The sequence below is a fragment of the Gasterosteus aculeatus genome, chromosome 7, assembly GCF_964276395.1.
Source record: "Gasterosteus aculeatus chromosome 7, fGasAcu3.hap1.1, whole genome shotgun sequence".
Classification (NCBI taxonomy): domain Eukaryota; kingdom Metazoa; phylum Chordata; class Actinopteri; order Perciformes; family Gasterosteidae; genus Gasterosteus; species Gasterosteus aculeatus.
Genome location: NC_135694.1, coordinates 8,288,769 through 8,313,193, shown reverse-complemented (window position 1 = coordinate 8,313,193; position 24,425 = coordinate 8,288,769). Strand labels below are relative to the sequence as shown.

Genomic DNA, 24,425 nt, shown 5'->3' with positions numbered 1-24,425 from the left:
GTTGAGGACCAACTCACGCAAGCAGGAGAGGAGGAGAGGAAGTATCAGGATGAAAAGAGGTAAAAGACGCCCAACGAGTGGGAAGGGTGGGGAAGAAGACATATGTTCACGCCATGTCCGGAAGGGGGAGGAAGTGGAGGGTAAGAGAGTGAGGAAGAGGGGAGCGAAAGGGAAAGTGGGCGCGATGACACCAACACGTATAAAAAAAGACAAGGGAAGGAGGGCAGGCATACAAAGACAGCATACCAGCTGTGGGAGTGAAAATGGGGAGTGGGGGGGGGGGGGTGTTGAGGAGAGAGAAGGAGGGAGGAATAGAGAGGAGAGTGCAGCGCTGCTGCAAGTCAGACACAGCACATACCCATAACACATTATGGCTATTATTAGACAGAGAGGTAGACCAATGGGAGCTTGAGGGAGGAAGGAGGAAGGAGGGAGGGGAGAAGAAGGGCGGGAGGGGGGGGGGGGGGGTAGTACCACTACTATCAAGCTTGACGATGAGGATAAATGCATGAATGCCTGTACACATGCAAACGTCTATTGCACGAGGGGCAATATTAGAAAGAGGAAATGTTAAAACGCTAAAGGAAAACTTTAGGTTTCGCGAGAAACAAGCAAACCGGACGAGTGGAAAGATGTGTTGCTCTGGAGCACGTCAATGCCATTTTGGATTTGTCATGTGTTCCTCACTTCTCTTCCACCGCATCCTTCAGTCCCACTCAGCTAGAGACTCCACAGCCGGCTGCTACTGCCGCCCCCAGTCTGTGTGTGTGTGTGTGTGTGTTTGTTTGCTAAAAGTAAAGCTTTACATCCAACCCTCTCCTCTGCCTCCATCGCCTCCCTTCTTCCAGGGATCGACTGCTGCTCTTTGACCCAATGCTTTGAACGCATTTGGAGGTTCAGAGTAAATAATTATGAATGTATCGATGCAACAAACCTGAATGTAACCTGTAAATCACTTTGACTGTCTTTACAAAATGGCATTCAGGACCCATTTTTTGTCACCGAAGTTCAAAGTCCGCCTCTGGAAATAGAAGAACATTTTCCCAAAACCCAGATGCTCTGCTGAACATTCACCAAAACCGCCATTTTTTTTCAATTGAAAGTACGCCCTTCGATATCTGACTACCGTTATGGATCCAAGCCTTTAAAATACGGCTTCATTTTACCAATTATAAGTAAGCTTTACACAGATCAACTTTTCCAAATGTCTTTTAATCCTTTTTGTCTTTTAGGTCTTTCTGAGAAATCAAGAGCTGCAGCCTTGATGTGCAACTTGAATGATTTTCTTGTTTTTGCCCAAGTTTTGATTTCAACCGAGTCTGAGGGGTCTCGCTAGGAACCCCGGAGCAACGGCGCCTTCAAGTGGTCAAAGCTGGTAAAGACATTGGAACCATCATCCTGCCATCATGACCAGAGTCTTTCCAACTAGAAACCTCACACTTCAATGAACAGAGTGTACATGACTATGGAGGACTAAAAGTGCCACAATTAAATAAATAAATACACCATTAAATAATTACTTAAATGTGTCATTCATTAATTAAAATTGGAATTAAATAAATAAATGTGTCATTAAATGTGTCATTAATTAATTAAAATACCGATTCATTGTATGTAAAATGCATATATAACTATTTCACTATTTACATTTACATTTCATGATCCTAGGGCGGCACGGTGGCGTGATGGTTAGCACCGTTGCCTCACAGCAAGAAGGTCCCGGGTTCGATTCCGCCCAGTGGCCTTTCTGTGTGGAGTCTGCATGTTCTCCCCGTGTCTGCGTGGGTTCTCTCCGGGTTCTCTCCGGGTTCTCCGGCTTCCACAGTCCAAAGACACAGTCTGGACCTCCCACAGTCCAAAGACATGCTCTGGGGATCAGGTTAATTGGGGACTTTAAATTGCCCGTAGTTGTGTGAATGTGAGTGTGAATGGTTGTGTGTCTCTGTGTAGCCCTGCGATTGGCTGGCGACCAATCCAGGGTGTACCCTGTCTATCGCCCGAAGTTGGCTGGGATGGACTCCAGCCCCCCCGCGACCCCCCCGCGACCCGCGACCCTGTGTGCAGGATAAGCGGTTTGACAATGGATGGATGGATGGATGGATTTCATGATCCTGCGTTGCAGCGCTTCATGAATTACTTAAAACTGTCAAACTGACCCATCAAAAGTTGGTAGGCGGAACATAACGCCTGATTGGTTACCCTGTGCATCAAGTCAAGACAAATCAATTCCAGATAATGGATCGCTGCAGAGCTACTGAACACATTCCAATACACTGGGTGGCGCTATTCACCTCTACGTTGGTTTGGATACGCTGTTAAACAGAACTTTCATTGCAACGGCTAAAAATCAAGGAGATGACGCGGTCCTGCTAGCCCCAATGACCAAGGACGCAGACGCCGTGCGAGGTGCAGGACAAAATGTCAGAAAGTTGCCCGGAGCTGCTGAGAGAAGCAGCGAATTTGATTGAGGAAGCTCTGAGCAGAAGTCCAACGGCTCCGGCGGCTCAGTCACAGCAGATACCGGCCGCTCAATCACGTACACCTGTCCAAGGTAAGCTAAGTAATTTCATGTTAGCCAGGTGTGCTACTCATTAATGATTCGGGACGCACGTGTGGGTTAAATTAGCCCACATTAGTCCCGGAGCTAAAAGATAATTTGCCATGTAAAAAAATATTGCTTGGGCAGATATAATAAATGGTATGGTCCTTATTCTAGCTTGAACATGAAGAACTTACACCGGAACAGAAAGACACAGTTTCAGATCTTTCCATGTCTTGGGATCTTCCGGCAGTCACCAAAACAAATCGGAGATGGCTACATAATAAACTTCTACTCCATGCAGTGAGTTCCTGCTGGTTAAGTGACAGAACTCATTGCTGTACTTGTTGAAATTATAGAATGTATTCTGAACCCTGGCTTGTTAATGTTAACACAAGAGTTTAAGTACTCGAGTTTTAATGGGTTTTTATAAGACACTTTATTGTGCTTTTATTAACATTTTGTTCTACTGTGCCAACTTTTGTCAAATTTGGGTTAAGGATTTCTGCTGTAATATGGGTCTGTCTGTCTCTTAGGTCGTTGGGAGGACCATGCGCCAAATTAAACAGTTGAGAAAGGGACTGAAAGATGTGATGGTATGGCCCCTGCTGACATCTAGGCCAGATGTTGTCCCACTTCTTTTCCCCAAAATAGCTGAAATGCAGTTCACACCCCAGGTAAGTCAGTAATTTAGTTATATTTGTGACTTAACTTAATGAATTTTACGTCTATTTTCCATGACTGAGCTGGCTATTTTTCCATTTTCCAATAATGTGATCTGCATCACCAAAATAAGTTCTCCCTTTTAAAAATTACAATTTGTTTTCTTTAAGATGCTCCTAGAAAAAATCACATGGCCAGTTGAGGACAGTGATGATGAAGACTTTGACTTGGACACCACCTGCCGCATCACTGGCTTTCTAAGGATGTTCATTGAAACCTCATTTCTCTTTACAAATGCTTCTATGTCTCATGGATAGATATGATCAAATAAAGTTGAACTAAATGTCTTCAATCCATTGTATGACTTTTAGCTTCATCAGGTACCCTGGCCCAGCTGCTGACATTCTGGGTTGGCTGGGAGATGCTTCCTCCTGAACTGACAGTGGTGATTTCTGAGGGAACCCTTCCTACGTCCTCCACATGCTTTGAAACACTAAAGCTGCCAGCTCATTTCAAGATCTACATGGACTTTGAGAAAGCACTTGTCGCTGCTATAAAAAGTACTGGATTTGGGCTTGTTTAAGTATTTTCAGACACAAGTTCAGTGTCTTTGAAAACTGATTAACACACTGCAGCAGTTGACTTTTTATTTTATTTTTATTCGGTATATATATTTTTTTTTAAAGGAAAGCAAACTTTCAGTTTTTGACTGCTTGTTCTAACACAAAAAATAAAAACGTGTCGGACATCAGTCTAAGATTCTTGATAACACTTCCAGTGTCTCTATATATAGTCTAAGCGCATCAGTAACAGAAACTCCTGGAGCTGACAAAATTGCAACCTCTTCATCTGAGAGCTCACGGGCCAGCTGAACCTCGGGGACTGACACAGTGCCTCCATGAAGGCTGTGAGGTCCGTTCCAGTCGATCCCATACTCTTCAGGAATCTGAAAAGATGACAAGCATAATCAAACTTGTACTTAAAAATAGTTTGACATGTCCTAACACAAGATTGTTATTTTTGGTCACCAAGTCAGTGAGAAATTGTTAGTTATTAAAGTTTTGTGAAATAATACAGCTGTAGTATGCACTGTAGAAACTACAGCTCACAGGTTGATCTTTAAAAGCTTGGGAGATTTTAAAGACAATATAGTAAATGTTCCATTTAAAGTACCACATTTAGCACAATTTTTTCCTCCCATAATTCCTTTTGGGCAAACACTTTAGAAACGTGTTTGAAGTTGATTGTTAACCTCAGTAGGATCCTCCTCAGGGCCTTGCTCTCTGTAACGTCTCCAGAGTTGCTGTGGTGACTGATTCCTTTCAGTTCTCAGACCGTAAAAGTTCCAAGCATCTCGAAAAGAGTCTAGGCTTTGCTGAACCAGTGGAAGGAAAATCCGGTGCAGAGCGAAAAGATGGACTTCATTGTCTGGATTCAGTGTTCCCTGATCTTCCAATGAAGTAAAGATCTGATAGAAGAGGTCCAGGGCATGTTCATAAACATCTCTCCACATCCTCTCTATTCTGTGTTTAGGATAAAATTGTCAAATTGTTAATTTATGTGACATATGCTAAAGTACATTCAACTGGTATTTTAGTTGTGTGAGCCTAGTTGCCAAACATATTTCTTTACCGCTGATTGTGGACACTTCTGCCTGTGATGTGTGAATTCCTGTCGGTACCTCTGCTTCTGATCATGAATTCTGCTACATCTGCATTCTCCCCCCCTTTATCAGACCGTACCCTTGATGGCAGCCCATACTGCTCAACAGCGGCGATAAAGCTCTGTAAGACCGTATGAGCTCTGTTATTGCCAGCCACAGTCAGGTAGACCACTAAACGACTGAATCCATCCACCCCACCGTGGACAACAAATCTCCACCTGTTGCAAACACATGAAAAGATTTGTAATGAAAACAATTGTAATGAAACATCTAGAACGATGAATTGTTTATCTGCTAATATCACTGACCTGATGAGCTTATGGTGGCCATCTATATGCCACAAAGAGTTTGGGCCAGGCACAAAATACTGGCGTCGCCTTAATACACGCAGCCTCAGACGTCTCATGTAGACTCCCTCTGCATCTACTCTGCGTAAAGACTCTTGCAGTCTTGAGACTGAAGGGAGGAACATCCGGACAGCTGAGAATATTACTGTCAGATATTGTTCCACCTCTATTAAACAGGAGGCTAAAAATCACAGGACATGTCTATCCTGATGATAGAAGTCAGCTGTCCTGAAATGTGTGTTTCTCTTCTATTATACACATTCTACATCTCAGAGGCGACGTCTTTCCAAAAGCGGGCTTCCTTCACCTTTCAAAAGGGCAGAGCTCCGAATTAAAAATACATTTAAATAATGCCCATATTATTATACTCACTTGGAACACGCACACCTCTTGCATTCAGGTGACCACGCATTAGCTTGTAGCCGGTGTTTGGATGACTTCTGTGAATTTCACTTACAATATGGTCCAACTCCTCATCATTCACAGCTGAATAGAGATCTGTTTTTCTGTAGAAACAAAAAAAACACAACATCAAGTAATGTTACCTTAAACGCCATATTCTTTCAGAGTGTATGAGAGCAGCAATTCATAAACAGAAACCTCATGAATTTAGTGTAAATACCTTAAACTGTGTTGTTGCATGCGCCTCCTGATGGTCCTCTTTGACACTCCGAACATCGCTGCGATTTGAACTGCGGGAACTCCACAAAGAACTTGATGCTCCAGAACTGCACTCGGTATCTCAAAGGGCAAACGCCCCGGTCCCTGTGTGTGTTGGGCCTGATGCGCCCTGGTACCAGAGAAGCGGTGGACAACTTCTTCTAGATTTGTAATTACTCTGTGGTCGATATCTTCGTCAGAAAGTGCGGAAATGACTCCAACAACTTCAATAAGTTCCTCTGCTTTACTAGCTACATGCTCGGACTCAGCAGGTCCTGCTTCTACATCCCCTGCTAAGTTTAAAATGTCTCTCACCAACTCCCTGGAAAGTTCACGGAGATCCTCCATGTTTCTATCCAGGTACTTCAGACCAAAGCAATGGATCAGACTAGATTCGCGTTAGCCCCGCCCACTGACTTTGATGGGTCAGTTTGACAGTTTGAAGTAATTCATGAAGCGCTGCAACGCAGGATCATGAAATGTAAATGTAAATAGTGAAATAGTTATATATGCATTTTACATACAATGAATCGGTATTTTAATTAATTAATGACACATTTAATGACACATTTATTTATTTAATTCCAATTTTAATTAATGAATGACACATTTAAGTAATTATTTAATGGTGTATTTATTTATTTAATTGTGGCACTTTTAGTCCTCCATACATGACTGGCGAAATGGAGCATAATATATATGTATATATTATTGTATGTTTCCTTAAGTTTATAATCACTTAAAAATACTAAATTAGTTTGCGTGACCTTAAAATTAGGCGTTGGTATCTACATACGGAGCTGGTTGCAAACTAGACCGTTGAACGCTTGTTCCAACATACATGTGATTCAACTTTTTACAAGAGGGAACCACAAGTTACCCCTCAATGGTCCAACCGCCATCACATCATGGATAGATGTGACTGTTGTAGCGCAGAGGGTGTTTCCAAAGATATGCGCACTTCAAAGTTTGTGCGAAGTTGTTTCTAATTACACGGTTTGAATGTCAAAGTGAGTCGCTCGATATTAAAGAAGAGCCTCACTGCTGCTTTTAACCCAACGTACCGGTAAGTGAAATTCATTGATAAAAATACCACTCTAAACATTAAGACTCATAAAAGTCTTTGCTTTGATATCCTAATGTCGGATATTTGACATTCACTCAAGATTAGATTTGACTGATCCGCACCACAAAATGCAATGGATTTACACATCCTTAAAGCATCTAATCCTCCTGCCTCTTTGAGAAATGACTCCAGGATCTGTGAATATGCAAATGTTTTCCATTTCTAACTTTCAAAATGCAAGATGCCTTGACGTGAGATGCCCCCGCTCAGGGTGTGATGTCGTGTGGAAGTTTCATACAAACACTTCTCCGAAAAAAAAGAAAAAAACAGACCTCCAATGTGCTTGTTATGCGCATACACAACAAGTCGAGGGGCTTTAAAGCTCACACTAAGGCTGCACTCGCATTTGTCGAATTCGCTCTGGAAGGTTCCTTACTGAGTGAAATCACCCGGAAGTCTTGTAAATGGGCGCCACAATAATCTCTAGGGTTAAGGAAAGGAGCTTCAATGCTTCCTTACTTAGCTCCTTTAGCATTGGAACCACTGGACCATCCGTTACGAAAGGAAAAGAGACAATTACGTCCCACAATTGTGACGTATCAGAGAAATAACAATCACGAACGAGAAACGCAGCGTTAGATCATGTGAGTAACCGTTAGCATAACTCATTTATGTTGCTACTTTAATAAAGAAATACTTTGAACCTGGTGGTTTATGTCGTCTGCATGACTCAGCACGGTACCAACACACAAAGATGTTCTTCTTTGTAGTCCATCTTTGGAGAAATGGTAGTCTCGTCTCCCGTAGCATCACCACTACGTAGCATAGTGAAAGTGGACACCGCGGTTGTCTTTTCCTAACTCCTCATGAATTCTCCTAACCATCTTTCCTTGACCCCGTGACGTTTACCACAGAGGTCAAGGAACAGTGCTTAGGAATAGACAGTCAGGAGGTCATTTTTGACAATCCGAATCCGGCCCGCTTCTTTTGGGGCCGAAGGGAGGGACCTCGCAGAAACAGCAGCGATTGCGAAGGCTCTGCTGCCCTCTAGTGTCCAACAGCCTGCAATGCAAACACCTCTCCCTGCAGAGCATTTGACCTACAGAGGATATAAAGTCAAAGACCTGTCACGTGTGACGAGCATCACTCTCAGTGCTCACCCCCTAACTTCAATCGGTGGTTCATCGTCCAACAATGTCTCTAAACGGCCCCGTGGGATTTCTCGAAATGTTCTAACATCTGATTTTGCATATATCCGAGTCGACGTTCGCTTTTTCACAACTATTTTGTTGTCAATCCCTAAAGCATGCAAACACTAATGCGTAGCAACAAGAGCTGGGGTGTACAACGCGAGGGGTAAACAGATGCTGCTTTGAACTCCTCTCCCCCCTGAATTGCTGCTCTGAGCCCTGCGCACAATTCTATGGAGATCATCAAAGAGGGCGAACAAAGAGAGAAGCGTGAGGAGACACGACGCAACTCAAATCAGTTTCACGCCACCAAAGGTTCTCCGTAAACTATCATGTACTGCACAAAGTGAATACATGTATCCCTTTTTGAAATAGCACAGCCTGTGAAAGGCACAATGTAATACGCTTCATGAATATTGGATGTGCAGTACTTGGTTGACAGCATGTGAGAAATCCACACAAACACAAGCAGAATGTAAAGGCACACTACAATATGGGAATATTTAAAGTCACATTAGAAATTAGATCAACAAATCTAAAGTATGGGAAGGTCACTGCACTGTTACTAAAATTACATGATTATGTAATTTACAGGGTGAACTAGTGATCATGATGTATTTAATGCATTATTACTTGTTGATACCGTTTCCCATCGCTGAACTTATTTTTCATACAGTCATAAACCATATCTGCAATGATAAAAAGGCATTGTTCTATAAGCATATATAAGCTTGTTATGACCACATTTGTAACAGTCTTTCATAAATATATATATATGTATATATATATATATATATATATATATATATATATATATATATATATATATATATTAGCAAACCACCTGCTCCCTCTGGAAACAAATATGTCACACACATGGAATGGAAACCAAGAGCTGAAGAGAAATGCAAAATAGTATTCTGTATATGTATATATTAAGTACAGTAATGACATCACTGTTTGAAAACAAAAATCCCACAAGACCAAACCCTGATATACCAAGCAGATTGACTTTATTTGTGTCTGTTAATTCATTCTCACCAAAATCACCTGGACCGCATCAGTTGACAGCGTTATTGCCACCAGCTCCATTAGCTTCAGCGTCAAATGAAATAATTACACTGTCTTAAATAGGCCAGCGACAACAGCTATAATCTGGTGTGATATTGACAGTGTCGTTTTCCAGTTACACATGAATTAGCTCAGACATTTTGCTGGAACGGAAGGCCCCGCTTCCGAGTGTAAGACAACGCCGCGTTGCGTGTGCACATTATTGTTTGAACTCCATAGAGGCTGCATGTACATTACAACTACACCGTGGTAACAGCTCACACGTGATCCAGCGGCATTCAATATTTAGCAGGGGGGGGGGGGGAGCTTCCGGAAGCGCCGCGTGAGGTGATTAATCACTGGAGGGGTTTGACCATGACTGTAGGTTTTGAAAAAATATATATTATTTGTCTAATGGAGATCCTCAACAATGGAGGTGACACGGCACGTATTTAAGGTGTTAATTGATTGGTTGCATCCCGAACACTAACCACTAATGTGACGCTCAATCATCCAATCAGTCCTGACCCAGACAGTGAACATCGGAAAGGGCAAATCATACCGACACGAATGGATTGGCTTCGACTCAGAAGAGCTCCTACTGACGCCGTATAGGAAGATGCAATTCTCAGCCTTTGCTACCTGATATCGGATCTTATCTGAGCATCCCAAACTGGAAAAACACGGCAGGAAAACCACGTGATTTCACGTCAAACAGACACTAAACCACGTTTTTTTTTTTTACAGTGTTGACAAACTCGGTATGAAAACAGTAACAGTATTGACAACAATACATCGGTCGTAATTGCTATAAGCATTTTATAAGATAGTCAGGTGATGATGTCGATACAAATGTGGGAAACGAGAGCAGAGCTACGTGTTCAATAAAGACATAGAAGCTGCCTGCGGGCACAATAGGACAGATGGGTATTTTAGAGTGGCCTTTTTTTCTCTCTCAAAATAGCAAATGTTGATCACAAACCAAACGCCGTTTTCTTTATCAATTTGCGGTTCGGGTCACACAGCCGGATAATGAGTCTCTATCAAACAGTGCTGCCATTTTAACGTCAGAAGCTCCCGTTGCTCGTGGTTATAAGATCGGAAAGCTGCTCAGCAACATCTACAAGTGCGGCCACCAAGCAGGAGTAAAGGGCGAATATTGCTTTGCAAAGACATTCAGTCACAGTCAAAGGGAAATCATCTTGATCAGTGACGACAGATGCACAATCACATAGAACCGCACGGCTCGCTGGGGGGTCTGCAGCACCTCGGCCCAGGCCTCCGTCGGTGATGTCATCGCCGACCGGCTGTGTGCAGATGTGGAACGGGCCGGTTTCCTTCACTGTTTAGCAGCACTGTTTAGCACTGCTTTTGCGGCACTGTTTTAATCCCCCTCCTCCTCCAGCACACAGATCACATGATCGTAGTACGGACCACTTGTCCCAGCTCCCGTCGTCTATGTGCATGTGTGTAAGCTCAGGCATTTTTTTTTTTTTTTATAGCTTTGGCATGATTGACGTTATGTGTGAAAGACAGCTTGTGTTGACAGGAATGCAGCGCAAAACTGAAATCCTGAGCAGAAAAGTTGGCAATGTCGGACACAAAGGCAACGTAACAGGAATGCTCCATGCTTTCAGTGTGTGTGTGTGTGCGTGTGTTAAGACTGTATGCTAGGGGCTACTATGGGCATTGGATTAATGTCTAGTCTAATATAAACTGTTATAATGGCTGAGCATGCAAGCGCGCATGAGTGTTTGTGTAAGACATCATGGGCACAAAGTTCCCTTGGCGGCTGAGGACACACCTTTGACACACTCCGAGATAATAAAACACAGTGTTAAATATCTATTGACGTCACATATGAGCAAGATTAGCCTCTGCTTGAAATAAATAAATAATAATAATAAACTAATAAGTCAAACTGGGTTCATCACATTTTTCAAGCTTACAAAACCATTTGAATTTTAGACGTTACTTAAACAAACTGAAATAGTGTTTACTCAAGTATGCAGATGATGTAAAAGTAGCAAATAACAAATTGAAGTTCAGACATGTAAAAGCAATCACATTTCAAATTGGAGCTCACTACACGTGAGTTCAAATCCGAGCTGCAGACTGGCGATAAGAGCAAAGAAAGAACATACAAAAGAAGATACAATACAAACAAACAGCGATTAAAAATGTGTGAAAGCGGCACGACCGAATGAACTGTGGCCGGTGCTTCGTTTTGTGAAGGAGACGTCAACGGAGACAACTTTATCCACGAGTCTGAGATAATGACAAATAGCTGTAAAAAATAATTGTCTTTTCAATGTCACATTTTCTTCCCTTTTCTTTGCCGGATCCAGTTCCCCCGTCGCATAGAAACACTTGTCCTTGTTGCTTTTATCTCCTCCGTCAGCTTCCTTCTATTAAACACTTCCTTAAGCTGGTCGCCCAAAGATAGTCACGATCCATGAGTCTGTGCGTGTGTGTGCACGTGTGTCCCGTGCACCAAACCCCCCCGCCGCCCCCCCTGGCTGAATCCGGGCTGGATGACGTCGTTCCATTATCCACATCTGTGTGTTCCTTCGTCAACATGTGGATCTCCTCTCCGTCCTTTGCTTTTAAGGATGCTCTTCGCGGGAGAGACATTTCCCTCCGACCACATTCGGTGAGTGTGCTTTTTTCCCCCCGGTGTGGTGTCCGGGGCGGAGCGGATGGAGATGGAGGAGGAGGGAGGAGGCCCGGAGTAGACGGCCGCCTGCTGTTAACTGTGCTTCGTGAAATATAAATACGCACTGACGCTTGAGTCGTCGATGTCTCACCCTCCACCAAAAACATCCCCCGAGGACTCTGGCCTCTACATGTGTTTAAATCTACATTTAGGCTGTCTGATCATTTTTGCCACACGGACACTGATTTATCTTGCGTGTGCGTGTGTGTGTGGTTTTGCTTTTTTCCATTAGGAGGGTAGCTCAACTTCCCATGCAGTCCCACATTATGGACGTAAATGAGATAGAGGTGGTTTTATTTCATGCCTAAACACATCCAGTATTGTGATATATATAGTTTATTGATACTTTTTTTTCTTTGCATTGTGCAAGCCTATCTTTGGGTACAAACGTTTACAACTAGAGCACAACTACACGGGCATAACTGGAGGAAATTAGCCACGAAATTATGTCACGTCTACGCGTCTAATCGGATTCACGGTCTCTTTCACTCGGTGTCTCTGACAACATTCGGCATAGCGAGGTGGTCATAAAACACACTTTATATGGGATTAACACAACGTGGCCCTGGAGGAGAAACCTCCGGCCAGAGGAGATGAGCTTCGGGGAATGAGCGGAGGTGAAATCGGATCCGAGGAGCAGAGAGAGGCGTATCGCATAACCGCCACTTAAAAAAAATACATATGAAAGGAAAAGGGGAGGAGTGGGAGAAAAGAGGGAGAAGTTAACGAGGGATGCCGACAATCTATTTCTGTTCCACCCCCCTCCCACTTCTAAACACACAAAGTGCACGTTGCAAAGATGTTGAGTCCAACGAGTAGCGCTTTGAAAATAATAAAACGAGGTGCCGCTCAGAATTACACCTGTGCTCCGGGTAGAGGGACGTGAGAGAGGGGGGAGAAGAACAGAAGAGGTGAGCAAATGGAGGAGGGGGGGGGCGGGAGCAGAGAGGAAGAGGAAGCCTTCATCTGAGCCTTTTTTTCTATCAACCCCGTACCAGTAATGGATGAAGAGAGTGGTGTGGAAGCTAATGGTGGGAATGGAGGGGAAGGAAGGAAATCAATGGATACCCTTTTTGGTTCCACCGCCGCGGTTGCTGGTTAAACGCCGGGAAGGTGGCTCTTTGACGCCGTGAGACAACACGCGTCACTGGGACCTGTGGGGAACTATCTGAAATGTTTCTTGCCTGATTAGATTCAGGGTCAGGGTTACTGCTCACAGTCTTATGGTCGTCGTCTCCTCCTCTTGAGTTCATCATTTTATCAACTGTTTTGTTTTCTACATAAATTATCGGTCGAATGGAGTTTATTCCGGTGCGTCATGGTCTGTTTTGTGTTTCTGTGCTGTGCTCCGATATTCTTGGACTTTGTCTGTGTTTGACATTCACCTTGCCAAAAGCACGTCTTTGTGTGCATTGCTCTACTTCCCTTCATTGCCTTTTGGAACCCTTTGTGATCCGATCTGTAAAATCGGGAAACTCTCCCTTTGTCTTTTTAACGTGTCATATTTTTTGTCCTCAATTTAGATTTTTGTCAAAACCAGAGCTGAAAAACCAGCATCCTCTGCTTCCAACTCGGTTTCTTTCTAAAAAAAAACCCAAAAACACTACCACTCCGCTTGTTTGGACTCTCCACTGCTCCCCAGTCTGCTATCTTTAGACTTGTTACTGCTCGCTCGCTCGCTCCTGCTCTTGCATAGATAAATCTGGAAATAGACATTCCCGGTGTCTCCATCTCCGTTCCTCCTCAGCATCCGATCGGTCCCCTTTGTCTTTCTCACTGTCTCTGTGTACCGACGTCTAGTTTTGAGGATTTTTATGGACTCGGATCTGTTCGTTGGGGCTTTTTGACAGTATTCACTCCCGTCCTCAGAGCTCTTTTTGTGCCTTTTCCCCTGACTGACTCCCTTTTCTTCTTCCCGCGGCTGGTTGGGCCGTCGAGCAACTGCTTCCCTTTCAACCTGAATCTCCTCTCATCTCATTCGCTCTCCCGTTTCATCCCGGCGCCGCTGATCTCGTCACATGTCGTCTCCGGCGTGGCAGCTCTCCTCTCCGTGTATGATGAGGACGGGGAAGAAGAACGCGTCTTGGTAAGACGGCGGACGCTCCCTCCCTGCGCCGTCGGCCTCCCTCACCTCGCCGCCCCCTCCGCCGCCTTGCTCTGCTTCTTCATCCCTCTCTCGGCCTCCTCTTCCCTGTTCCCGTCTCCTTACCTCCTCCTCCTCCTGCTGCTGCTGCTGCTGCTGCTCCTCCTCTTCTTCATCATCATCGCCTTCTCCCTCGAGCACTCCCCTTGTCTCCTCGTTGTCCTGTCTCGAGCCCAAACCGAGAAATCCTCCTCCGCCACCGCCCCCTCCTCCTCCCCCGGCACCTCCATCTTCCCTACTCCCTCCCAGCCCCCCTGCCATGCTTCTTGAATGAAACAGGCTGTTCTGGCGCCCTCCTCCAAGTCTACCGAGAGAGAAGCCACTGCGACTGAGCACCAGCCTTCCCCCGATGGCCCCCCCTCCCTGTCCCGCTGCCCTGATTCCTGCCACGGTAGCGTTCAGGAGGGCCGTGGTTCCCATGGGGGCCCGTAGCCTGGAGGGAAGACTGGAGCTCGACGTGGTCCTCCGGCATCGGGGGCAGCTCTGGAGGAGGTACGCCGAGTTGAACACAACGGGCAGGGCGAGAGGGGGCGGGTTGTTCCCCTGGCTGGGGGTGGAGCTTGTCGGCCCGGAGATGGGCGTGGAGGCGGTGGGGTTCGTGCCCCCACTCACGTCCAGGTCCATGAGGAGGGCCTCGGAGTAGCTCGGGACCATCTGCTGGTTGCAGCGAATGTGCCACTCCAGCTCGGTCATGTCCACCGTGTTGACCCGGGAGATGGCCCTGTAACTGGTCCCGCTCAGGCCCAGTCCTGGGTGGGTTCCATTCTCAGTCCCTCGCTCAACGCCTTCCCCCCTGACCCCGCCACCTGGCCCTCCTCCTCCCCCTCCTCCTCCTCCTCCTCCGCCGCCGCCGCCGTCCTCGTCCTCCCCGAACAGCTTCTCCACGTGGTAGTGTACGTACGCCGTGCGGTGTTCCGAGACCACCCGCAGCGGCCACGACAGGAGGAAGGCAGAAGCCAGCCAGAACACCCTGTGGCGGGAGAACCAGGGCTGGTGAGCGGGGTCCGGGAACGCCAGGATGTGTTCACGGAAGTCCACGTTCTTCAGGTGCATCCCCTCCCTGGCCTCCATGTAGTCGTCGAGTCCCTCGTTCTCCCCGAAGAAGCGCGCTCGCTTGGAATAACAAGAAGACGATTAAAACAATAAATTAGCAGATAACAGCTTGTAATCTGGACACTTGGTCCAGGTTTGGCACCTGTCCTCATTTCTTCCTGTTCATAGATAAACGGTTATATTGATTCAACTGATAGAAGAAAATAACACGGCCCCTTTCAGTTCTATCACATCTTACCTGGGTGAGGTAAGCAGCTTCCGCGCGTGCACTTGAGAAGCTAAAGAGTGACAAAAATGAAAAATGTTACGAACACGCCGTCCGTCTTTTGACCGGTGGTGGTTAGTGGGCGGAGTCTAACCTGAAACACTTGGTGAAACGGAGGCGAACGGCAGGGTGCCGTTTCAGGTCCAGCAGCTCCTTCGACACGTCTTTGACGCCGTAGCGACCGTAGTCAAACTCCGAACTGGAGGCGTGGGTGTTCACCCGCTCGTGGTAGACCTGGGGAGGAAAGACGGAGCAGGGCGGCGGAGGGGAAATGGGAGAGGAGGGAGGAGAGCAGACGGGACGTGAGAGAAAGAAAGAACTGCTTCGTCATAAATAAAGCATGGTAACTTCATGGAACGATAGTTGTCTTACTGTGCACAGCCCTTCGATATTAGAAGTGAAGATATTATTATTATTTTAAAGGCATTTTGCAGTGGAACTAGGAACAACACGGGAAGGGACAACGGGACAACAAGGGAAACGGCTAAACGTGACAGAGAGTGTATCTGCGTGTCCGTCGAGGACAGTCGCCCCCACCTGTGTGGTGGTGTATGCGTCTCCGTTGCGGTATCTCGTCACTTGTCTGGTCCTCCTCACGTAGTGATAGCTGATGGCCTTCCACCAAATGCAGGGCGTGGCCTGCTGAAGCCTCTGCACACGCTCGTACACTTCCTGTGTCAAAGAACGAAAGGAACGATAAAACACAATTTTCGGATAGAAATTTAATTCTCTGGTCATTTCTGTAAAGACCTTTAAAAAAACCCAGTTACAATATAAAGATGCAACATTGCTTGAGTTCTGGCAAATAGTGGTACAAGCAGAACAATCCTGTTGTTGTTCCTATTGTTTGCAAACAGCGTAGTTAAGTGTGAGCAATCTGGTGCAAGTCAGACCCTGCCAGCGTTTGTTTCACATATGTGCCCCCGACAGTCTGGACTAACGTCAAACTCACATATTTGGTTTTTGGCAGTGGCCCATAGCAAAGACAAAAAGTAACCACTGTGCATTTGGAGCAATGCGCCCCTGGACTTCCTGATAACAAACACAGCAGCCAAGAACAGACGGATGCCTGCAGGTCAGCTCATTTCTAAACCAGTGTTAAAGTGTTATTTCAGGAAAGTTGAAAAGCAAAAAATATCTGATTAAACTGCGGGAAACATTTTGTGTCTGCAACAGTTGCTGTGCAGATTTAATGCATCACAATCATTTCATTCACTGAACCGCTACATTTAAAAGCATTTTGCTGACTCCGTCATTCTGAACGAGTTTCCATGAGTAACCAGATTCTCCTGTTTAGCTCAAGGTCACGGAGCTATTTCCAGACTCCTGCTGGCAGCAGCAGACTCCACAGTCTGTTGGACGAAGGCATTCTTTCACGATGCCAGACCCCCCCCCCCCCTCCTTTGCAACACAACGCGGTTTTCACCTGGAATTCAGCATGTGCCAACATTGCCGTCTTGGAGAAGCAGTGCCAGCACTCCACCAGGTACACCACGTACAGCATCGCCAGGAAGGCCAGGGGGATGTAGACGTAGCCGCTGGAGCACGGGCTCTCCAGGTGCAGGATGTCGTTGTAGTAGGCCGCTGAGGTGGCGTCGGCGGCGGCGCCGAGAGGCACGGAGGAGGAGGAGGAGGAGCCGAGGACGGGTACGCGACAGAGAGCGCACCAGGCGAGCGTGGCGAAGCAGCCGTACATGAGGAGGGTCAGGAGGAGGCACTTCCAATGGGACTCCCGACACAGGGAGGAGGCCAGAGACTGCTGGACCGGCCGTTGCTGTGGAAACAGACAGAGGAGGAAGGAATGGAGGTTAGGATGCTACCGACCCGCACGCTGAGGAAAGCCATTCATAAATGTACACTGTTGGGTGGATGGCTGGAAGATCACCCCCCTGGTATTTTGTTGTGGTGATTCTGCCTGAAGCGTTGGCTTTTATTGAAATGTCTGAACATGACATTTGGTACAGACGACCACATGCCTCTCAGGATGACGTCCCGATGACTTGGAATCAAAATATATATTTGGTAATTTGGTTTCACAATGAATACCCTGCAAAGCTAATGGACAGTCCCATCGTCCAACTGCTCACTGATTGGCTAACTATGCGCTAAGGCGGTGAACCTGCATAATACGATCATGGTAACATTGTCATTATGAGCACATTAGCATGCGCATGGTGACGTGGAGATATCGCAAAGGTACAACCTCAGAGCAGCGAGCGTGGCAGCGGACTCTATTAAGTGCGATAGCAACAACTCTAATCAGTTAGTCTTTATTTTATGTGTCGGGCTAAATCCAACGTCCAATTATTGTTTTGTCTTAAGCTCCATTTTTAAATGCAATGTATAGTCACTTCTTACTAATTGGGTTGTATCCTAAAGCTGAGAGAGAGATCTGAGCATCCAGTCTGGGCTTTTGCCACCAGATTTGAGGCATTTCTACATTCTCACGCTGAAGGTGAAGACATTAATAAATGCAGTTTGCTTCACAGTGTTCAAATTTAATAACGTCTGACAGGTGAAATCGATTACAGCTACGGTGGTAATAGAATGTTTGTCAACCCCCCCCCCCCCGTCTCCCAGTGAGTTTTTAATAATCATAATCTTCCCGTTTGGTAAACAGTGATGTATTTCAGTGAGTAAGCTAAGTTCTCTTGAACTAACGAGTGCATTAATGCTCACACATCAAAGGATAAGTGCTGCATATTACACACACACACACACACACACACACACACACACACACACACTCGATGCCTCCCTCTAAGTGCACACTTTGACACAGCCTCATTTGCGCCGTGATCACATCATGTTACAGTGCACTCAAACATTCACACAGGTATCAGACACACGGGCGGGGAGACGGTCTAATGTGCCCCTCTTCTTCTCTCTGCGGCGCACACGCAATCACGCACATTCTCAGCATTGAGATGCGGCCAGCGGAGGGTGTGTGAATAATTTAGATAGGAACGATACTTCCAGACTCTTCTCCAGCTAACCGACTCCACTCCAACACGGCTGCTTCGGTCCGTGTGTGTGTGTGTGTGTGCGTGCGTGAGAATGAGGGAGGGAGAGCATCAAGGGGCTGAGCCAAAAGACAAAAAAAGCTTGTGTTTTATGTATGTTGTGTATCATACGAGCAGAAGACACGATGTATCTTTGTATGTGCGCTTCATCGCTTTTGACGGTGTCCGTACTTGCAGCTGTTCTCTCCGTGTCGTCGCTGAATGCGACTAGGAAGAGGAGCAACAAAGCAGATGACAAAAAAAAGATGGGATGACACCAGTGTCCTTTTCTCCTGTCGGGCCAAGTATGCCTGTCCTGTCAGCACGTACCCCCCCCCCCCGTCTCCACCTCATCCCACCAATGCAGCTGTAATTTGCTGTAGCATATTTGGCTGCGACACATAGTTTTCCCCCACTGTACCTCAAGGGCAAGCAGTGAAAGGCAGCGTGAAGGGAGCCCCCCTCCTCCCAGACCCCCCCAGCTTTATCTCCTTCCCTTGCGTAATCTTATTTATCCTTGCCCGAATCTTTCCTCAGCGTTCAGTCTTCCATCCCAACCTCACCGGCTCCTTGTCTTTCGTCCTCCTCCTCAGGTCTCCCCCGCTACATCCTCTCTGAGAGTCGGTCTCTGAGTGGATCGATTGGGAGGAAAGAGGAGCGCAGAGAGAAAGAGGGTGTCAGCGGCGTGAGAGACACAGCGAAAAGGTCACAAACGTCTCCTGGAGGTGGGAGGCTAAAGAGAAGGCCGCAGTGACAGACGGCACCGCTCCAAAGTTTATCCGTCTCATTTTGTTTCTCCCCTATTCCTTACTTTATATTTTGCGTAAATGTTGCTAAAAGAAGAGAGCTAGATTTTCTAGCAAAAATAAAAAATAAAAAAAAACAACGGGAGCGTACTCAGCGAGAGGAAAGGCAGCACGTAGACTAGTCAGATTATTCCTGTATGCACTCTCTCTCTCTCTCTAAGAGAGTAGTCAAGTCCAGGTTAATAGTTTTTTATATGTGTACTTGGCCCATCGTCTACTCCAAATAATGTGTGGGTTGGTATGACCCCAATAGGTGTAATATTACATTTTCACATTACAGGTCATTTAGCTGACGCTTTTATCCAAAGCCACTTACATTGCTTTTTCAACCCATGGAATTTTTTACATTTTTGCCTGGGGAGCAATGAGGGGTAACAAGTTTCACACCCAATAACAACGCACACATACAGCAGAACCAAAGTAAACAGCAGGCCGAGACATTTTGTACCAGGGACTGAATGTCGATCCCATAAATGACCAACATACAACCCCCCTCCATGTCCTTTACACGTAAAACTATGCTAAACATACAACCTGTATACGTCACGCCCAGCCACTCGTTGGACAGCAAGAGGACAGAATTATTCTTTACTGCGGGAAGGCCCGGCGGGCGAGATGTGAGGTGTGGGAGAGGAACGTCCAGGTGAACGTTCGGGACACATTTTAAAAGGCGTCTCCAATGTGTTCCCGAGGTCTGACGGACGCGCAATGGTCGTGACCTTTGCTCCCTAAAATCGCGCCAGTTCGATCTTGAGACCGAGCAGTTGAAAGGAGTTCCTCGCAGCGTTCTCGGGACGTCCCGCTCACGAGGAAAGGCCGGACGGACGTCCCTTCAAATGCCTCTCCGTCTTGGGCACTGTCTCTGGTCAAGGTCACGCGGTAGCGTCCGGCGCTCGTGTGGCCGGATAAGTTCCTCCCGAGGGGAACTCGACGCCTCCCGGTGCAGAACCCTGCAGCTTTTTGCCCGTGTCACGATGAATCGGGTGTTTCGGCTCCTCAGCTCTTCTGCCGCGCCGCAGCAGATCAAAGGGAAAGCTCACTCTCCCTGGAATCATTATGAACAGAAATCCATAGAGCCTCGTCGGCTTCCATTTTTTCATCCTTGAAGTTCGCCCCGACCTTCTCGCGAAGCTCTTTGCGAAGTGGGCGGAGACACGGCGGCATTTAACGTGACAAATTCTTCACTGACAACATGCATGCATGATTTAGCATCCACAGTCAGCGACGAAGCCATCTGAAGAAGAGGACCCGCGACCACTGGGTTGGGTTGTTTGGACCTTTGCTTTCTGAGAAGCACTTTCCGTGCTCGCTGCAGTCATTTGCTGCCTCGATTGAAACTGCAATGGAGAGAGCTCGGTGATTTACAGGACGAGCTTCGCCCAGTAAATGTCTCTGAATTCAATCATTGTTCTATAATCTGGTCTCGTAGCCCTTCGCTGTAATGCGGCGCTGCCGCTGAACAACTCCACGCCACGTGTTTGGTTACCGGTTACTTCTCTCGGCGTTTCACTCGAAGCGCTTAGATGAAAGAAAAAGGCTCAGGCGGCGTTCGGTCTACAGTGTTAAGATAATCTTTCAGGCCATCCGGGGTTTTTTTTTTTTGGTGTATTGACAAAAAATAAATCTGGAGCCTCGTCGACCAGCTGCTACGGAGCGATCTGTATTCGCCGATACGGATCATCCGCCATTAGGAAATGAGTATCGGCGTCAAACGACAACGTGATAAGGGACCTCTCTCTTTTTGTGCTGGTCCGGTCTGTGGGCTTTATGATCCGTTGCGCTGCTATTTTCTGATAAAACTGAAACAAGACATGTTTTAAAAAAAGGTATTACGGTGTGTATTCCTCCCCCTCCCTGTGTCTCTGCTCGCACTGATTCAGCTGGTTAGGTGTGACGGGGGCAGCTATAATTAGCAACCCTTCCATGTGGGTGGCAGATGAAGTGAGGAGAGGAAACTGTGCTCTGGAGGCCTGAAGAACACCGATAAAAATGCTTTGTCATTTCAACACTCAATTTAGGAAGTCGGGAGTCTACAACCGATGATGTTATCACTCTGTGTGTGTATGGAAAACAAGTCATTACACTCTCACTATGCTAAAAATGTCATTGTGATTTGTTTTGGAGTGTGTTCACTTCAGACTAATTATCCACAAACATCAATTACCGGCATGTGTGATATGTGGGTCATCTCAATGAAATATTTAATGCAGCAGTCAGCCAAGTGGAATAAATTATAAAGAGGTCCACAGAACAACGGTCCCCAACTTAGATATACGACGTTGGATAACGCTTAGAAGATAATAGTGAATGAGGCCCACAGCTTTGACATTGTACAGCAAAAAGGTCTCCGGTAGGTGTATTTCATTTACAAAAACAGGGGGATACCAATGAAAAATAGAAGATATTTAAGAATTACCAGAAAATAAACTATCATCTGTTGGGTAATTACATTTGATTATCTTTGCGTAACTAGTCAGCAGGGATTTACAGCCGTAAACTTGGTTTAGTGTTCACTCGGGATCAGGTGTTTGTGCCTCGAGCAGCCATTCAACACTTTCCCCTCAGGAAACCAGTGGGTTACATAACTCATTTGATTCTTATTTACCGCACAGATTCTCCGTTAGTGACCCGCAGCCTCATGGCGGGTCGTCCATCGGCATCGCGTTGGACGCCAGTGCGGCTTTTATGTACGGTTATCATTTATTTTTTATTGACGCCTGTCGCCATGCGGGGACAGCCGTCCCCCATGAAGAGTTTCTGTGTGTGTGTGTGCATTCCTTCATTCAGGGTTTGCACCGTTCTTTATTAATAGGATGCTCATTCAAAAATGGGCCTTTTCTGTCAATGGTTGTCCATTTTTTGGCCAGTATGTTCAGGCAGCGTTTTGGACATCTAGCTTTTTGGGATTGTTTTTAGGTCATTTGTGTTTATAATATTTGTATAATAACGGTTTGTTACAAGGTTATAAAGTGTATAGTTGCAATACATTCCCGTCAGATTGAGGTTTGGATGTAATTATTTCCTCTTCCAACACAGGATGTTTGTCCTTCTTAATCCAATTTTGATCTTGTTCTGTTTTTCAGGCTTCACATCGATGATGGATGTTTCTTTCTTCCCTCTGCCTGTGCACAGTTTGCTATGGAATACCGCATTGCCATTTGTTGAAATTTGCACCGCTTGGTTTTACGCGACAGACCTCTCTGCTCCTGCAGGTATGAATCCAAACTATCGTTTTGATAGTAATCAATGGGCTCTACTTCACGTGCGATGATGCTTGAGTAGGTATACGCGCACAATGGTTGTGACTAAAAAGTGAGACATGAGTGTTTGTGGGAGGCAGAGCCAAACAGACAGAGAGGCGAGGAAGCCGTTTACTCCACGACGAGCAAATCTAAAACAGGAAGGAGACCAAGAGGGCCGGATGAGAGAGAGAGATTAATGGAGGCAGAGAACAGATGACTGAACTCATCGCGTTACAGTGCACCGTCTGCACTGCAGGAATGGGAGGGAGACTAGAGTGGCGGGATGAAGTGGAAGGCATCAGTTAACAGGGTTACAAACTCTACTACATCTTGAAATTACCGGTAACTTACTGCCAAAGGCTTAATTATGGAGGTTTTATCGGCAGCTTCTGGTTAGGCTTCTGTTATATGTTCTAAGGAAAATATTTTTGGACTATAGAGAGAAAAAAAAAGAAATGAGTTTCATGCCATTGGAGCAAGATAGTTGAAACGCATTAGAGATAAAAATAAAATAAAACAAATCAACTCAATGGACAGAGAATTAATGGCTGTCAGAATTAAATGTTTCACCGAGTCCACATTTGCAATTAAGAGGCTTTGCTGCTTCATGCAACTCAAGGAAACTGCGATGGATACATTTATTTCTCACCACTTACTGACACAATTTCTTAACAAACGAGGGAAATATAAATTGTCCGATAAAACAACAATGAAAACACGGTTTGGGATCTAAATCTCACATTGGGAGGATGAGTATGTGTGGCCGAGTCCCAAGCCAACAGAACTGGCACCTCGAGTGACACACACACACACACACACACACACAATGCTGCTTAAAAATAACTTAATTAACTCCCCTGGTAGACATCGTCCTTTCCTCTTTGCAGTATAGCGCCACTATTATACCGTTAGACCGCATGCACACACACACACACACACACACACACAACTCTGCAACTTCATCTTGCTCTTCCCATTCTAAAAGGTGACGTGATGGAATACATGATGCTGCATATTGGGAGTAGTAGTAGAGGAGGTGGCGAATTGCTGAGCAGGAGAGGTCATCTGCTCCGGCGTGCGTGAGCGGAGCACGGTGCCGGTGGACCTGAGAGACGCCTCCGAGACGGATACACGGCGTCACACTGCATGCATGAATATTTGAACGAGATGCCATTTCCCTGCATGTGTGAGGAAGGAGATGATGCCCTGTTGAGGGAGGGGGGGGGGGGGTGTTTTGATAGGATAATACCAGGAAAAGCCACTGTTGAGTTGGTATATCCTACTATTATAAATACTGAATCCCTGTTGAGGTGAAAACAGATGGGCTGCAATGCACTGCGGGGTTATTTTGTTCCCATTGGGTCAGAAAGGTGTGTGTGTAAACCGTGATGTCACCCTCTACTGTAGTTCAGTGTCAGGTGGTAAACGAGCATCCTCTAGAATACCAAGCCGGTGGTTTCAGCTGGTTGGTCTCCATTCACACGAGAGGACACCGTCCTGCACGGTGTCCTTGCTCTCTGCGAAGCATCAAGGACTTAACGGAGAACAACGTGACAGCGGACGTGTGTGTTTGTCAATGAGGGATAAGTCAAGGGTTGTTTGGGAACTACTCCCTGGCGTAAAATAAAGACATAAAAAGGTAGTGATTGTGAGGGTAAAATATGCGCAACTTTAACCCAACTGGGCGAAGGAGGCGGGAAGAAAAACAACAAATAGCGAACGTCCTTACCTGCTCTCGTCCTGACCCTTCCTCCAAAATGGGCTCTTGTGCGGTGGCCGTCTCCTCCTCCGTCTGCATTTTCTCCCCCTCTTGGCGCTCCTTCCCTTCCTCAGAAGCGGGCGCAGGCGGCTCCCGCCCCGGTGGCGTCCGAAGGCAGGGACCTCCGCGGCGGAGCAGCGAGCTCCGTCACCCCATCCGCCGCAATCCGGGATCCAGTTTCACGATGGCGGGGCCTGCAGCAAAGGAGCATCGTCTAATCCAGATTTAACGTTACCCCCCTCCTCCTCCTCCTCCTCCTCC

General features: G+C 46.3%; 2 protein-coding genes and 1 long non-coding RNA gene across 4 annotated transcripts; 1 reads left to right on the top strand and 2 right to left on the bottom strand.

Moving 5' to 3' along the window:
- Positions 1-2,694: 2,694 nt before the first annotated feature.
- On the top strand, positions 2,695-3,950 carry LOC120812754 (uncharacterized). Its single transcript, XR_013468291.1, has 3 exons — positions 2,695-2,842; positions 3,076-3,216; positions 3,373-3,950. It is a non-coding gene; the product is annotated as an uncharacterized LOC120812754 (long non-coding RNA).
- LOC120812755 (uncharacterized) lies at positions 3,944-6,302 on the bottom strand. 2 transcript variants are annotated; one of them, XM_040168940.2, is made up of 6 exons: positions 5,835-6,302; positions 5,585-5,718; positions 5,174-5,321; positions 4,835-5,083; positions 4,455-4,725; positions 3,944-4,148 (listed from the first exon to the last, which is right to left on the bottom strand). In XM_040168940.2, the coding sequence occupies exons 1-6, from the start codon at positions 6,218-6,220 to the stop codon at positions 3,951-3,953; spliced, it is 1,386 nt and encodes a 461-aa protein (XP_040024874.2). In that variant the 5' UTR covers positions 6,221-6,302; the 3' UTR covers positions 3,944-3,950. The 2 variants fall into 2 exon arrangements, 1 of the variants encoding a protein (XP_040024874.2); XR_013468290.1 differs by lacking the exon at positions 5,174-5,321 and having other exon boundaries at positions 5,835-6,298.
- A 4,851-nt stretch (positions 6,303-11,153) lies between these two features.
- On the bottom strand, positions 11,154-24,419 carry LOC120822417 (transmembrane protein 151A). The gene is made up of 6 exons (XM_040182099.2): positions 24,135-24,419; positions 16,782-17,129; positions 15,893-16,027; positions 15,450-15,589; positions 15,329-15,368; positions 11,154-15,150 (listed from the first exon to the last, which is right to left on the bottom strand). The coding sequence occupies exons 1-6, from the start codon at positions 24,201-24,203 to the stop codon at positions 13,909-13,911; spliced, it is 1,974 nt and encodes a 657-aa protein (XP_040038033.2). The 5' UTR covers positions 24,204-24,419; the 3' UTR covers positions 11,154-13,908.
- Positions 24,420-24,425: the final 6 nt, after the last annotated feature.